At 50.2% G+C, this 12,309-nt stretch overlaps 1 protein-coding gene across 3 annotated transcripts in view; it reads right to left on the bottom strand.

The window, feature by feature from the left end:
* Window positions 1-12,309, bottom strand: part of CHD2 (chromodomain helicase DNA binding protein 2) — a 239,130-nt gene that overhangs the window by 83,604 nt on the left and 143,217 nt on the right. For all 3 annotated transcript variants that reach the window (XM_075345973.1, XM_075345975.1, XM_075345974.1), the window contains exons 20-21: window positions 4,216-4,287; window positions 3,907-4,056 (exon numbers count right to left, since the gene is read on the bottom strand). In XM_075345973.1, coding sequence (XP_075202088.1) covers window positions 3,907-4,056; window positions 4,216-4,287 — 222 coding nt within the window. The remainder of the gene's footprint in view (window positions 1-3,906; window positions 4,057-4,215; window positions 4,288-12,309) is intronic.

Genomic DNA, 12,309 nt, shown 5'->3' with positions numbered 1-12,309 from the left:
GTGCTCTTTTCCTGATCCCTGCAACCGGTGAAGCATGGGCCCGGATTACCTCAGAAGAATCCTCCATAGGGGTATCCTCAGGCTGCGTTCCGTCCAGGGGCCCAGAAGGGTGTGGAGGACGAAATTGCATAGCCAGCACCAGGTTCTGTGACAGTTTTTCCATGGATTGGGACAGAACCTGTGCCCATTCCGGTGGGCTGGGAGCCCTAGGCTCTGGGCTGACGGTTGCGGCGGTGGTGGCGGGGGGGTCTTGGGGGGCTATAGGGGCACAGGACTCACAGAGAGAAGAGGTGTGTTTAGGTGGTAGCTCAGCGTGGCAGGCAGTGCAGGCTGAATAATAGACTATGTGAGCCTTAGCACTCTTAGTACCCTTAGAGTTCTGCATGTTCCTAATAGGAGTATGCCAGGAGGGGAAGCAATGATATGCAGAGCTACAAGTGAAGCAGTGGGAAGCACGGATTGTATTTGCTTTGGTGTACCTCACCAGAATCAGCCGATGGCCCTGCGTCCTCAGGAAGGAGTCTCTGTGGAAATCTTCGCGCAGTTTCCTGGGGGCGGGGTTTATCGCGGCCCGCGGGGGGCGGGGCTTAGCGCTAAAAGAGCGCCAAGAAGAAGTCAGTGTGTCCCCCTGCTGTTGGCAGTAAAAAACGGCGGGAAGGGAGCCTCTGTGACAGTTTTTCTCCCCCTCCCTCCAGTCAGCACACAGCTACCAGTAGATTATCTCTGCAAGAGTCCCTGCAATCAGCAAGGGACTCCCCCCTCCTCCAGCCAGCACACAGCTAGAGGGAATAAACACTGAGTTTATGAGCCCTGGGAGTCCTCCCCCCGCGACCGTTAGATTATCTCTGCAGGATTCCCTGCAATCAGCATGGGACTTTCCCCTCCTCCAGCCAGCACGCAGCTATGGTGGGAATAAAGACTGTAAATTCAGCAGTCCTGGGAGCCTTCCCTGCACCGTCTTTCACCCTTTGTCTGGGAAACCAGTCAGGGGGATCTCACCTTAACACTGCCTCAGTCCAGGCAGTGGAAATAGCAGAGTCAGCCTGCTGTGTCCGGCCACACAGGTGCAATGAGCCTGCAAAGAGGGGCTGAGGAATTGTGCCTCTGCCCTGGGCTCTGGAAAATCGGTGTCTGTGGGACTCGTCGTCCAGTAAAAAAGGCAGCCCAGGATCCAGCGTCGCAGGAGGGGGTTCGTGGAGGCAACACTCCGCGTTCCTGCCCGTTGATGGTATTGGGAGATCGGTCCCTAAGGGAAACCGTCGCCCTCAAAAAATAACAAAACCTTGAAAGATGTGCCTCCTACAGACACTAAGCTAAAACTGAGGTTTCCTGGCTCGGCCAGGGGGTGTATACTGCAGAGGAGGAGCTAATGCTTTTTGCATCTACTTAGTGTCCTCCTATGGATAGGCAGCATAACACCCATGGTCCTGTGTCTCCCAATGAGGCGTCAGAGAAAGAACGATTTCTAGAAAAAAAAACAGCTATAGATTTGGAAACTAAAGGTACATATTTTATTTGGGCTATGTCCCCTATAATGTTCAGTGCTTGGTTTCTTCTGTGTTAAAAATAACGCTGATCTGCAGGAAGCATGGTATAGAACGGTAGGAGAAGATTACCTTGATGTACATTTTTGGGGTGAAATGTTTCAATAAGGCTGCTTTCACACATCCAGTTTTAGCAGTGCAGCTAAATCTAGCTCTAAAACCTATGCAACAGATGTGGCGAAAAAAACGGATCCTTTGCATAAATTTTTACATGCGGCCCGTCCGTTTTTTGCCGCTTGCGGCAGGCTACTGTGCATGCGCAGTGCAAAAAACCACATGCGGCGGCCGGATGCGGTTTTTGCCGCATTGCGCCGCATCTGGCATTCATAGGCATGCATTGGAAAAAGCGGCGCATCGGCGGGATGCGTTTTTTTTTTTTGCTGGACAAAAAAAAACGTGCCAGGCAACGTTCCATCGGGCCGCCGCATGGGCTAAATATGCCGCATCCGGCAAAAACCAGGCCGAACGCAAGGCCATGCGGCACAATCCGGCACTAATGAACGTCTATGCGGAAAAACCGCAACCAGTGGCAAAAAAAAACGGTTGCATTTTTTCTGCAAAGAGCCGGATTGTGCCGTACAGCAAAAACCGGATGTGTGAAAGCAGCCTAAAACTTGCTTTTTGTTCAGTGAAATGCCTGATTTTGAATGTGAGTCCAGTGGGCGGTCCTACTCGGTGATTGACAGTTCTCCTTGTATGACTGTGGATGCAGAGATAGCTGTCCATCACAGAGTAGACCCGCCAATTGGACTCATAAGTAAACACCAGGGATTTCAATGAATAAAACAGAAGTTATACTGAATCTTTTATATTAAAAATATGTATGAACTTCACCTTTTCTATTACCACGCTGTGCACAGATCGGACTGCATGTTTAACGTGAAAGCTGCACACCAAATTCAAAGTAATATGAATAAGCATAACTGCTCTATGATACATAAAGAAATGAAAAACACAATTAGCTATATGAAAAATTAAAAATGTGACATTGCATGACTGCTGGGGATTATTTTTTAAAAAAAGAGATATTTAGCTAATGTATTGATCAATTCATTACTGCGTCCGATAACCACATCACGGTAATCTCTTACTTATCGGGTCCCTAACCAAATGTTACCTCTATATGCGGTTAAAACCTGCTAGTGTTTATGGGTCCCTAACCAAAAGTTACTTCTATGTGCGGATAAAACCTGCTTGTGTATGGGAAGCCAGGGACCTGGCTATATAGGAAATTTAATAAATATGGCTGAAGGGCGGGACTGGGTTCTCAGACAGAAAAAAAACTGCATAACAATCAAAAATCATATCTTTATGTATCATAGAGCAGTTATGCTTATTCATATTTCTCTGAATTTGGTGTGCAGCTTTCACTTCATATAAATTGTGTATTTTTTAGCTAGCAGCCTGTTCACATTTGCAATGGTATTCCAGCAGTCTTTTTGATTGCATGTTTAATATGACAGGTTTTCTTTGTAGTTGTGATACGGACTTAATTATGAATAGAAATGTCCATGGTGTTGAAAGTCTCACAGTGTGATGTGTTAAGCTGGTGGTCCATATGAATAGATTCTAAATAATATATACTGATGAAATCATAAAGGTACATATAAGTGTACGGCAAAGAACCGACCTGTCTGCATGTTCCCCAGCCACACCCCCTGACAAAGGTTTCCAAACCGAAACGCGTGCGTCGGGTCTCTGGTGCTATTCCAGCAGCTGGGGAACATGCAGACAGGTCGGTTCTAGGTCTTACACTTATATGTACCTTTGTGATTTCATCAGTATATTATTTATAATGTATTCATATGGACCACCAGCTTACCAAGTAACATTAAGAAAAAGTGGCGCCTCAGACCAGCAGGAGGGGGGCATAAATAGTGTACTCATTGTTTTGGTTTGTCAAAAAAATGTTTTTTAATATATTTAATAAAACAATAATTTATGGCTATTTAATGATATTTTCTTTGGTTTGAGATTGTCTTTTGATGTATTGGTCTATTATACACTACTATTTGGGAATATTTATGTTAAGTTATATTACTCTTTGATATACTGATTTTTCCCTTTGTTGGCTGAAATTTTGTTTTTCCTGGTACCTCTGATTCTGACAATAACTACCAGACTATGTCATCTCCACATAGTCAGTGCCCTCTAGTGGACAAATCATTTATAACACTATTAGAATAGTCTTTCATTCATTTTTTTCCCCTAAAATTTAGGAAAAAATGAAGGATCCTCACTTCATTAAGCTTATTAGTCTATGTGTGTGAGATCTGTTGCAGGATGTTTTGTTTTTTTTAGTCAAGTAATTGCACATTACACATTAACATGGCTGCTTTTGCAGAATCTGGCCGGTTGCTACCTGTTTCTTCTGGCCGATCCTGTGAGCTCGGGCCTGGGCCTGCAAGTCATTTTGAGGATTCCAGTCGGAGTCGAAGATAACTACAGTATCTGCAGAAGCCAAATTTATTCCAAGCCCACCGGCACGTGTAGACAGCAAAAAACAAAAATCCTAAATATTAAAGTAAGACTGTTATTATTACATTGTGGGATTTCACTGGTAACTTACTGCAGCACAAAACAGACGATGCCCAACAAAGTATTACATAATGCTGCCATGTATCCAGCACAGAAACCCGTAAGATCTCGGATAAGAAAAACACTCTCTAACCTCGGAGCCTTCGGCATTAAAGTGGTCCAGTGCTTGCTTACGAAGCTCTCCCTTTATTGAGCCATCCAGCCTCTGCAAATAAACAAAAATGGGATTCAGACGATGACAGGAGCGCAGCAATAGGAGCGTATCATACTGAAGGATTAAAAATAACCTTGGCGCTGCATGCAACTCATGAACACACCGGAGATAGACACCCTGTGACCACAGATCATTTTACAGTCTGATGGGCAATGAGCTCCTAACTACTGCAGCGCACTTCGTCCAAATTCACATTTACACTTAGCACGTGTCAGACTGATTCAGAATTCTCTGTGTTATGTCAGAGTTAAACTATTCTATTATTACCAATTTATTTAAGTTGCAAAAATCTTGCCCTCTCCATTAAAGGAAATCTATCAGTAGGATCAACACTTCTAAGGTGTCTATATGGGCATGTACGTCATGGGAAGATGACTAAAATATCACCTTGAGATCTGCGATCTGATATCTTACTCCAGAGAAATCTTATATGGAAATGGGCTATGGGTCGGGAAAAAAAATCTCCCTGAATATCTTCCTCCAAAGCTTATATTAAATAAAAGGGGATGTTACTAGTATGAGACATGTAATGACTGACAGTCTGCTGCTTTCCTAATCTACAGGTTTCACTCTGGTTACGCCGTCTTTCATTTAAAATAATCTCATGAGGCAGATTCTCTGGGAGATCTGTGTCCAGTCCATAGACCCTAACAGCTCTTCTACATATAAGAATAATGTATATTTCTCTTTAATAAGCCATTGGATTCAACTTTCTGATTGTCATGAATGTGCAGCCACCTGATGTTACCTCTTGGGGTCCTGGGGTCTAGAGTTCTGAGCGATTCATCGATTGCAGGCCCTCTGTAGAGCTTACTTGACTGTTGTCACGCGATGTACTTTCCTTTCTATAATGACACGGTTAATGACCCCTTCACTGCTGGCTGAGAATTTTCGAAGCCCTTCTCCCAGCTGCAGCTTATGCTTACGCTAAATTTACTTCTCCCCGAGCTTCACTCCATGCTGGATATAGAATTTCTATTCTCACCACAGTAGAGGAGTTACTTTCTGTTAAGCAGAGGTGTCATTCCTTTAGTATCAGCTAGCTATCTTCTGGAGAAGATCTTGGAGCCATTGTATATTTGATGTCTTGTCTGAGTTCCCTGTGTGTTTCCTTGATCTCCTGTTCCTTCACTTCTTTTGGGAAAGGGTGAGTGGCGAGGGGGGACATCTAGGTGAGTCGTTTCCAACAGCTTAGAAAGGTACAACACCCAGGTATCTCCACTTTCAGGGGTAATCTTGGGGGACAGGAATTAGGCTAGGGATCTCTAGCTAGAGGGACAGCTCAGGTGCCCACTACCCCAACCATCAAACAGTCACTGGTGTGACATTTTGCCAATATATACAGCTTAGGAAGGTGGATCTTACTGGTAAATTCCCTCTAATCACATGTGGGTAGATAAACTAGACAGGTAGATGTTTTTGTGTGGAACAAGCCTCACCTAGACACTTATTTACCACACAACAATAAAATTAAAAAAAAAAAACAAAAAACCTTAAAAAAAACCCGGATTTTTGTGTACTCCCCGTAAAATCGTTTTCTCTTAGCCATCATTGGGGGACACAGGACCATGGGTGTTATGCTGCCTATCCATAGGAGGACACTAAGTAGATGCAAAAGCATAGCTCCTCCTCTGCAGTATACACCCCCTGGCCGGGCCAGGCAAGCTCAGTTTTAGTACACAAGCAGTAGGAGAAAAAACCAGTAAAAACTTACTTCAACAGAGGAACATGAGAAAAAAAAAAAGAGTCATAACCAAAGAAGGTACTGAGAGAAACAAGGACCAACAGGGCAACAGGGTGGGTGCTGTGTCCCCCAATGATGGCTAAGAGAAAACGATTTTACGGTGAGTACACAAAAATCCGTTTTTCTCTGACGCCTCATTGGGGGACAAAGGACCATGAGACGTCCTAAAGCAGTCCATGGGTGGGAAACATAAAAGAAGACAACACAACCCAAGGACTAGGAACCAGTCCCAGACAGCCTGGAGTGCCTACTGAGAGAGGTGCTCTACTGCCGTTTGCAGAATTTTCCTACCCAGATTTGCCTCAGTTGAAACCTGGGTATGGACTCTGTAATGCTTTGAAAACGTATGTAGGCTAGACCAGGTCGCAGCCTTACACACCTGTTCCACTGAAGCCTGATGCCGAATGGCCCACGAAGCTCCAACTGAATGAGCCCGCAGCCCACTAGGAATGGGCTTGAGTTGCAAACGGTAGACTTTCCTGGATCACAGAGCGAATCCAGCGAGCCAGCGTCGCATTTGAAGCTGCCTGTCCCTTCTTAGGCCCCTCAGGAATGACGAACAAAGAGTCCATTTTCCTAAAGGGGGCTGTCCTGGATATGTAATATCTGAGAGCTCTGACGAGGTCTAACGAATGCAGAGACCTTTCCACCCTATGAACAGGGTATGGACAAAAGGAAGGCAGGACAATGTCCTCGTTCAAATGAAACGGGGTAAGAACCTTTGGAAGGAAATCCGGAAGGGGGCGCAAAACCACCTTGTCCTGGTGAAAGATCAGAAAAGGCTCGCGGCAAGAGAGTGCTGCCAGCTCCGAAACCCGTCTGATGGACGTAATTGCCACTAAGAATGTTACCTTCCAGGACAGAAGAGCAAGGGAGGATTCCTTGAGGGGTTCAAAGGGAGACCTCTGGAGACCGTCCAGAATGAGGTTGAGGTCCCATGGTTCCAGCGGCCGTTTGTACGGGGGAACTAGATGGGAAACGCCCTGGAGGAAGGTCTTGACTTGCGGTTTTTGAGCCAGGCGGCATTGGTAGAAGATTGAGAGCGCTGAGACCTGCCCTTTAAGGGAACTGCGAGCCAACCCCGCTTGCAAGACAGACTGTAGAAAGTCGAGAATTCTGGGGATGGCCAGAGGCATAGGCTGGACGTTAGTTTCCCTGCACCATGAAAGGAAGGTTTTCCACGTACGGTGGTAAATGCGGGATTGTGAGGTAAATCCTGGGATATGAAGAGGAATTATGACTAGAAGTCATAATTGCTCTCATCACTCCCTGGCAGTGCCCCCCTCCCTTCTTGTTCTCAAATGTCCAGCATCTGTGAAGGTGTCACATCCCACTTACACCTCCAACAGCCATCTCCTCTGATATGGAGATGAGATGATGTGAGGACAATGGACGCAGGATGACTCCCTGCCGTCACCCTGTAACAAGAGTTGTATCTCATTAGCAAGGCTTGGAAGTAGCCAGACAGAACGACTCCAGTAAAAAATGGTTCATATCTCGCAAGCCATATCTCCGATAAATATGGCAACCATAAAAATGGTGTTTGCGCAGGCGGACGATGCTGGCACACCTTTTTTATGGAAGGGGGAGCTTGGGAAATACCCCAGGCGTGATATCAGCCATATGGGAACTCGTAGACAGGTCATGAGTCCCCTCGTTCTGTAGCTAAATTCATAACTGTCACAATGAGAGCATTGGCGTCCGCCTACGACGCTCCCAGGCAAAGTTATGGCCAATATCCCCTTTGCTGGATAATTCTGATCCATGCAGGGGGAGTGGCAGTGCTTCCCTGTGAGGTCACTAAGGTAGGAGGGGACCTGGATTTGCCCAGGTTGATAACCCTACTTCGGCCATTTTCCAGGGTTCTTCTCGCTGGGGTCACGTGCAGGAAACATCTGTGGGAAGAATCCTAGAAACCTGGTCTACAGCGCCCCCCTGTGGCCAGACACACAAGGTAACTGATGTAATTGTATACCTGTTTGTAACCCATGCTTTATCTGTAACTGTACTCTGACATATGTATATTCTGTAGATTCCCTATTGTATATATTGTAGTTCTAGTGTGCTTTAGGCTGATTAAAGTATATAATTAATCTTGAGCTGTTCTGTTATCTCGATCTCGAATCCCACGTCTGTGTGTTCGGCTAATAGTTACCGTAAATCGGTTGGTGGCAGCGAGTTGTGTCAAGGATTATTGTGGGGAGGCCAGTGAGATTCGGGGAGAGTTTATATATTCCGCCCGCGGAGGTCGGGGGAATATATACCCTTCTCTCGCCGGGGGCCCTTCAATAATCGGCATAAGTAGTATAGCGGCCTCCTTGCTTATGGTCGGGCAATTCCATAATTGGCCTGACTATAAGAGGGGCGCTAGAGAGCGCGTCACGTGCTCTGTCTGTCGGTCGGGAGGTATAAAGGAGGGGGACGCCCCCTTGCTACCCCCCGATTGTGACGTACTGGTAGCCAGCGCGGGGGATTTCTGAGTGACCCCCCGGTGGTTTGTGACATATTGGTGGCATAGCGGTGGGATCGAGATAATAGTGTGTGTGAGTGTGAGACCCATACTCCCAGACACTAAAGACTGCCTGCAGCAGCTGTGGCTGCTGGGGTCTTCAGACCAGCTCAACACTAGAGTGTCAGAGTGCAGATACTGTAAGGTGTGTGGAGGCATCAGGTGTCAGTTCTGTGTCAGTGACCAAAGTCTGCAACAATGGCTGATAGCACCAGGAGCAAAGCCAAAGGAATGGCCGATGCTCAGGCCAGAGACGATGAGGAGGTTGTCCACGAGCCCTCCAGGAGCTCGACGCCAGAAAACAGCTCTGCAGAGGACATTGCACAACCGGGCACTGCTGGACAAGATGAGGAGCAGCTCGCCCAAGGGTCCTCAACGAGCCAGATGCCAGCCCTCCGCTCTGCCATGGACAGTGAATCACCAGGCTCCGCAGCGGGCCGCAGATCACCACGTGCCATTCCACCGAGCCTGGGAGGCTCGGATAGCCTTCTTCAAATGGCTATGGCCCTACGCCAGGCTGGAGACCGGGAGGGCTACAAGGAACTCATGGCCGAGCGTGAGCGGCAAGCAGCGCGTGAAGAGCGCCAGGCAGAGCGTAACTACCAGCTGCAGCTAGCTCAGCTCCGGCCCTCATCAGCCACCCGTGACCTTCCAGACACCAAACTTCCAAAGGTCCGTGTTGAGGACTTCCCAGTGCTGGAGAAGGATGGAGACTTGGACTCTTTCTTGACTGCTTTTGAACGGACTTGCTTGCAGCATCATCTGAACAAGGACCAGTGGGCCAAATACCTGACCCCCCGTTTAAGGGGTAAGGCCCTGGATATCCTTGGGGACTTGCCTGCTGAGGCGGATCAGGGCTACGACACCATCAAGCGGGCCCTGATCCAACAGTACAACCTCACCCCGGAGTCCTACCGCAAGAAGTTCCGGACGCTGCAGAAGGGACCAAAGGACTCCTGGGCTGACCACCGGCGGGCACTTGCCCGAGCTGCCGACCACTGGACCCAAGGCCTGCAGCTTTCCACCGGACCGGAGATCCTGGACTTGTTCATCACGGAGCAACTCTTGTGGAACTGCCCTGAGGATCTCCGCCAGTTCATCCGAGACCAGAAGCCAAAGGGATCCACGGCTACAGCTGCCCTGGCAGATGACTACACCAACAATCGGGCTCCTGAAGCCAGGAGAGCAGCCACCAGCAGCACCTGGAGAGGGGGTAAGATGAACTCTGCGACTGCCCCACCTGCCCCTAGACTGCAGGGGGTGTCCCCCTCAACTCCCCTCTCCAGGCCCGTGGCAGAACCAAGACGGTGCCACCAGTGCAACCTACCTGGACACTTCAAGGCCATGTGCCCTCAGCGTCCCAAGGCCCCGGCTCCGTCCCCGTCCCAAGGGCCGCCCAAGGTGTATTGTGTGGGTGGGGGTGGTGGTAGGTCCCTGGACAGCTTCCAACCTGTCACCGTCGGCCAGTCTGTGACCATAGGACTGCGAGACAGCGCCTCGGAGGTGACTCTGGTGCGGCCTGAGATGGTGTCCCCCCAAGACTTGATCCCTGGAAAAACCCTCGCTGTCTCCGGGATTGGAGGCATTGACCCGGCGCTGCCTGTTGCTGACATTTATGTGGACTGGGGCGCAGGGCGAGGGGTGAGGGAGGTGGGGGTAACTGATCGGATCCCTGCAAACGTGCTACTTGGGACAGATTTGGGGCAAATAACCTCCCAGTTTGGCCCCGCCCCAAAGGCTGAACCTTCAGCCAGTGCTGACGTGCCTCCGGACAATGTTAATGTGTTATCTATGAATGATGTAAGGGAGGAGGGAGTGAACTCTGATATTTCTGCTTGCACAGACACCATAGACACACACGCAGCTGCAGCTGTGACAGGGGAGGGGGTCAGAGAAAGGTGTGACAATGCCTCTACAAGTAACCAGCCTGTGAGCTGGGATCTGCTGCCCTCTGCAGGGATAAGCAGAGAGCAGGGTGCTGCAGGGGGAGGACCAGTGTGTGGGGTGGGGGCTACCACAGCAAATGTGGGGTCCCCAGAGATTTCACAGCGGGGTTCTGTTGCTGCAGGGGGGGAACAGGCAGGTGAGATTGGGGCCGGTCCAGGAGCGGAAGTGCTCCCAGGTAAGATCTCGGTGCAGGGTTCCCCCACAACCGGGGTGTCAGGAAGCCAGGTAGGTCTGCCTGAACCGGCGACTTGGTCAGGAACGGAGGAGGAGCAGGCACGACCCACGGTCGCAGCGGCTGTGGCCGCTGTCACCCGCAGTGGGAGTGCTGGAAGCCAAGGGGCCTCCCGGAGGTCCGATAGCTCTTCCCCTTCTGACCAAGTGGCAGCCGAGTCAGGTGGAGGCCAGGACACAGGTCCCGGGGTACTGACCGAAGATGTGACAGTCTCGTCGATTCTGGCCACATCTAGTCAGGGGTTTCAGGCAGCGTTAGAAGCTGACGACAGCCTGAAAGCTCTAAAGGAGCAGGCGGCACAGCCTCCCTCGGACTCGGACCCGGAGCGAGTGGTCTGGGACCAAGGACGGCTGTACCGGGCCACGGTCCAGCAGGGTTCACCGGAGGCGTGGCCCAGGGACCGACAGTTGGTGGTACCCTATCCGTTCCGGACGGAGTTGTTGCGGATCGCACATGAGATTCCGATGGCCGGACACCTAGGGATCGCTAAGACCAAGGCCAGGTTAAACCAGCATTTCTACTGGCCAAAAATGGGGGCCGATGTGGCTGCCTACTGCCGTTCGTGTGAAACCTGTCAGAGAGTGGGGAAGGCGGGGCCACGCCCCAAAGCCCCACTGGTATCTCTGCCCATCATCGATGAGCCTTTCAGGAGGGTGGCTGTGGATCTGGTCGGCCCGCTGGCCATCCCCAGCAGCTCCGGGAAACGCTTCATACTGACGGTAGTGGACTATGCCACCCGGTACCCAGAAGCAGTGGCCTTGTCGTCCATTCGGGCTGACAAGGTGGCCACCGCATTGCTGGAGATTTTCTCCCGAGTGGGTTTTCCCCAGGAAATGCTCACCGACCGGGGGACCCAATTCATGTCCCAGCTGATGGAGACCCTCTGTAAGCAAGTCCAGGTGCGACATCTGGTGGCCAGCCCGTACCATCCACAGACTAATGGCCTGTGCGAGCGGTTCAATGGCACCTTAAAGCAGATGCTTAAGATGTTGGTCGACTCCCATGGGCGTGACTGGGAGCGGTATCTCCCACACCTGTTATTTGCTTACCGGGAGGTTCCACAGGCCTCAACAGGATTCTCACCGTTTGAGCTCCTGTACGGGCGACGTGTGCGGGGCCCCCTGGCTCTGGTGAAAGAGGCTTGGGAAGGGGATTTGGCCACCCCTGGAGTGTCGGTTATCGAGTATGTCATGCGCTTCCGGGACAAAATGCAGGCCTTGACGCAACTGGTACACGACAATATGGCTCAAGCCCAGGCCGATCAGAAGCGTTGGTACGACCAGAACGCTTGTGAGAGGACCTACCAAGTGGGTCAAAAGGTGTGGGTACTGGTCCCCGTACCACAGGACAAGCTTCAGGCAGCCTGGGAAGGCCCATACCTCGTGTACCAGCAGCTCAACCCTGTAACGTACCTGGTCACCCTGGACCCTGCCCGTGGAAGGCGGAAGCCCTTCCATGTGAACATGATGAAGGCACATCATGAGCGGGAGGCATGTGCGCTCCCCGTGTGCAACCTGCCCGAGGAGGGAGAAGCGGAAACCCTCTTGGATATGCTAGCCCAGGTTAGGGCAGGCGGATCCA

The sequence above is a fragment of the Anomaloglossus baeobatrachus genome, chromosome 4 (genome assembly GCF_048569485.1).
Source record: "Anomaloglossus baeobatrachus isolate aAnoBae1 chromosome 4, aAnoBae1.hap1, whole genome shotgun sequence".
Classification (NCBI taxonomy): Eukaryota; Metazoa; Chordata; class Amphibia; order Anura; family Aromobatidae; genus Anomaloglossus; species Anomaloglossus baeobatrachus.
Note: the sequence above shows the minus strand (reverse complement) of the source record. Positions and strands in the feature narration are given on the sequence as shown.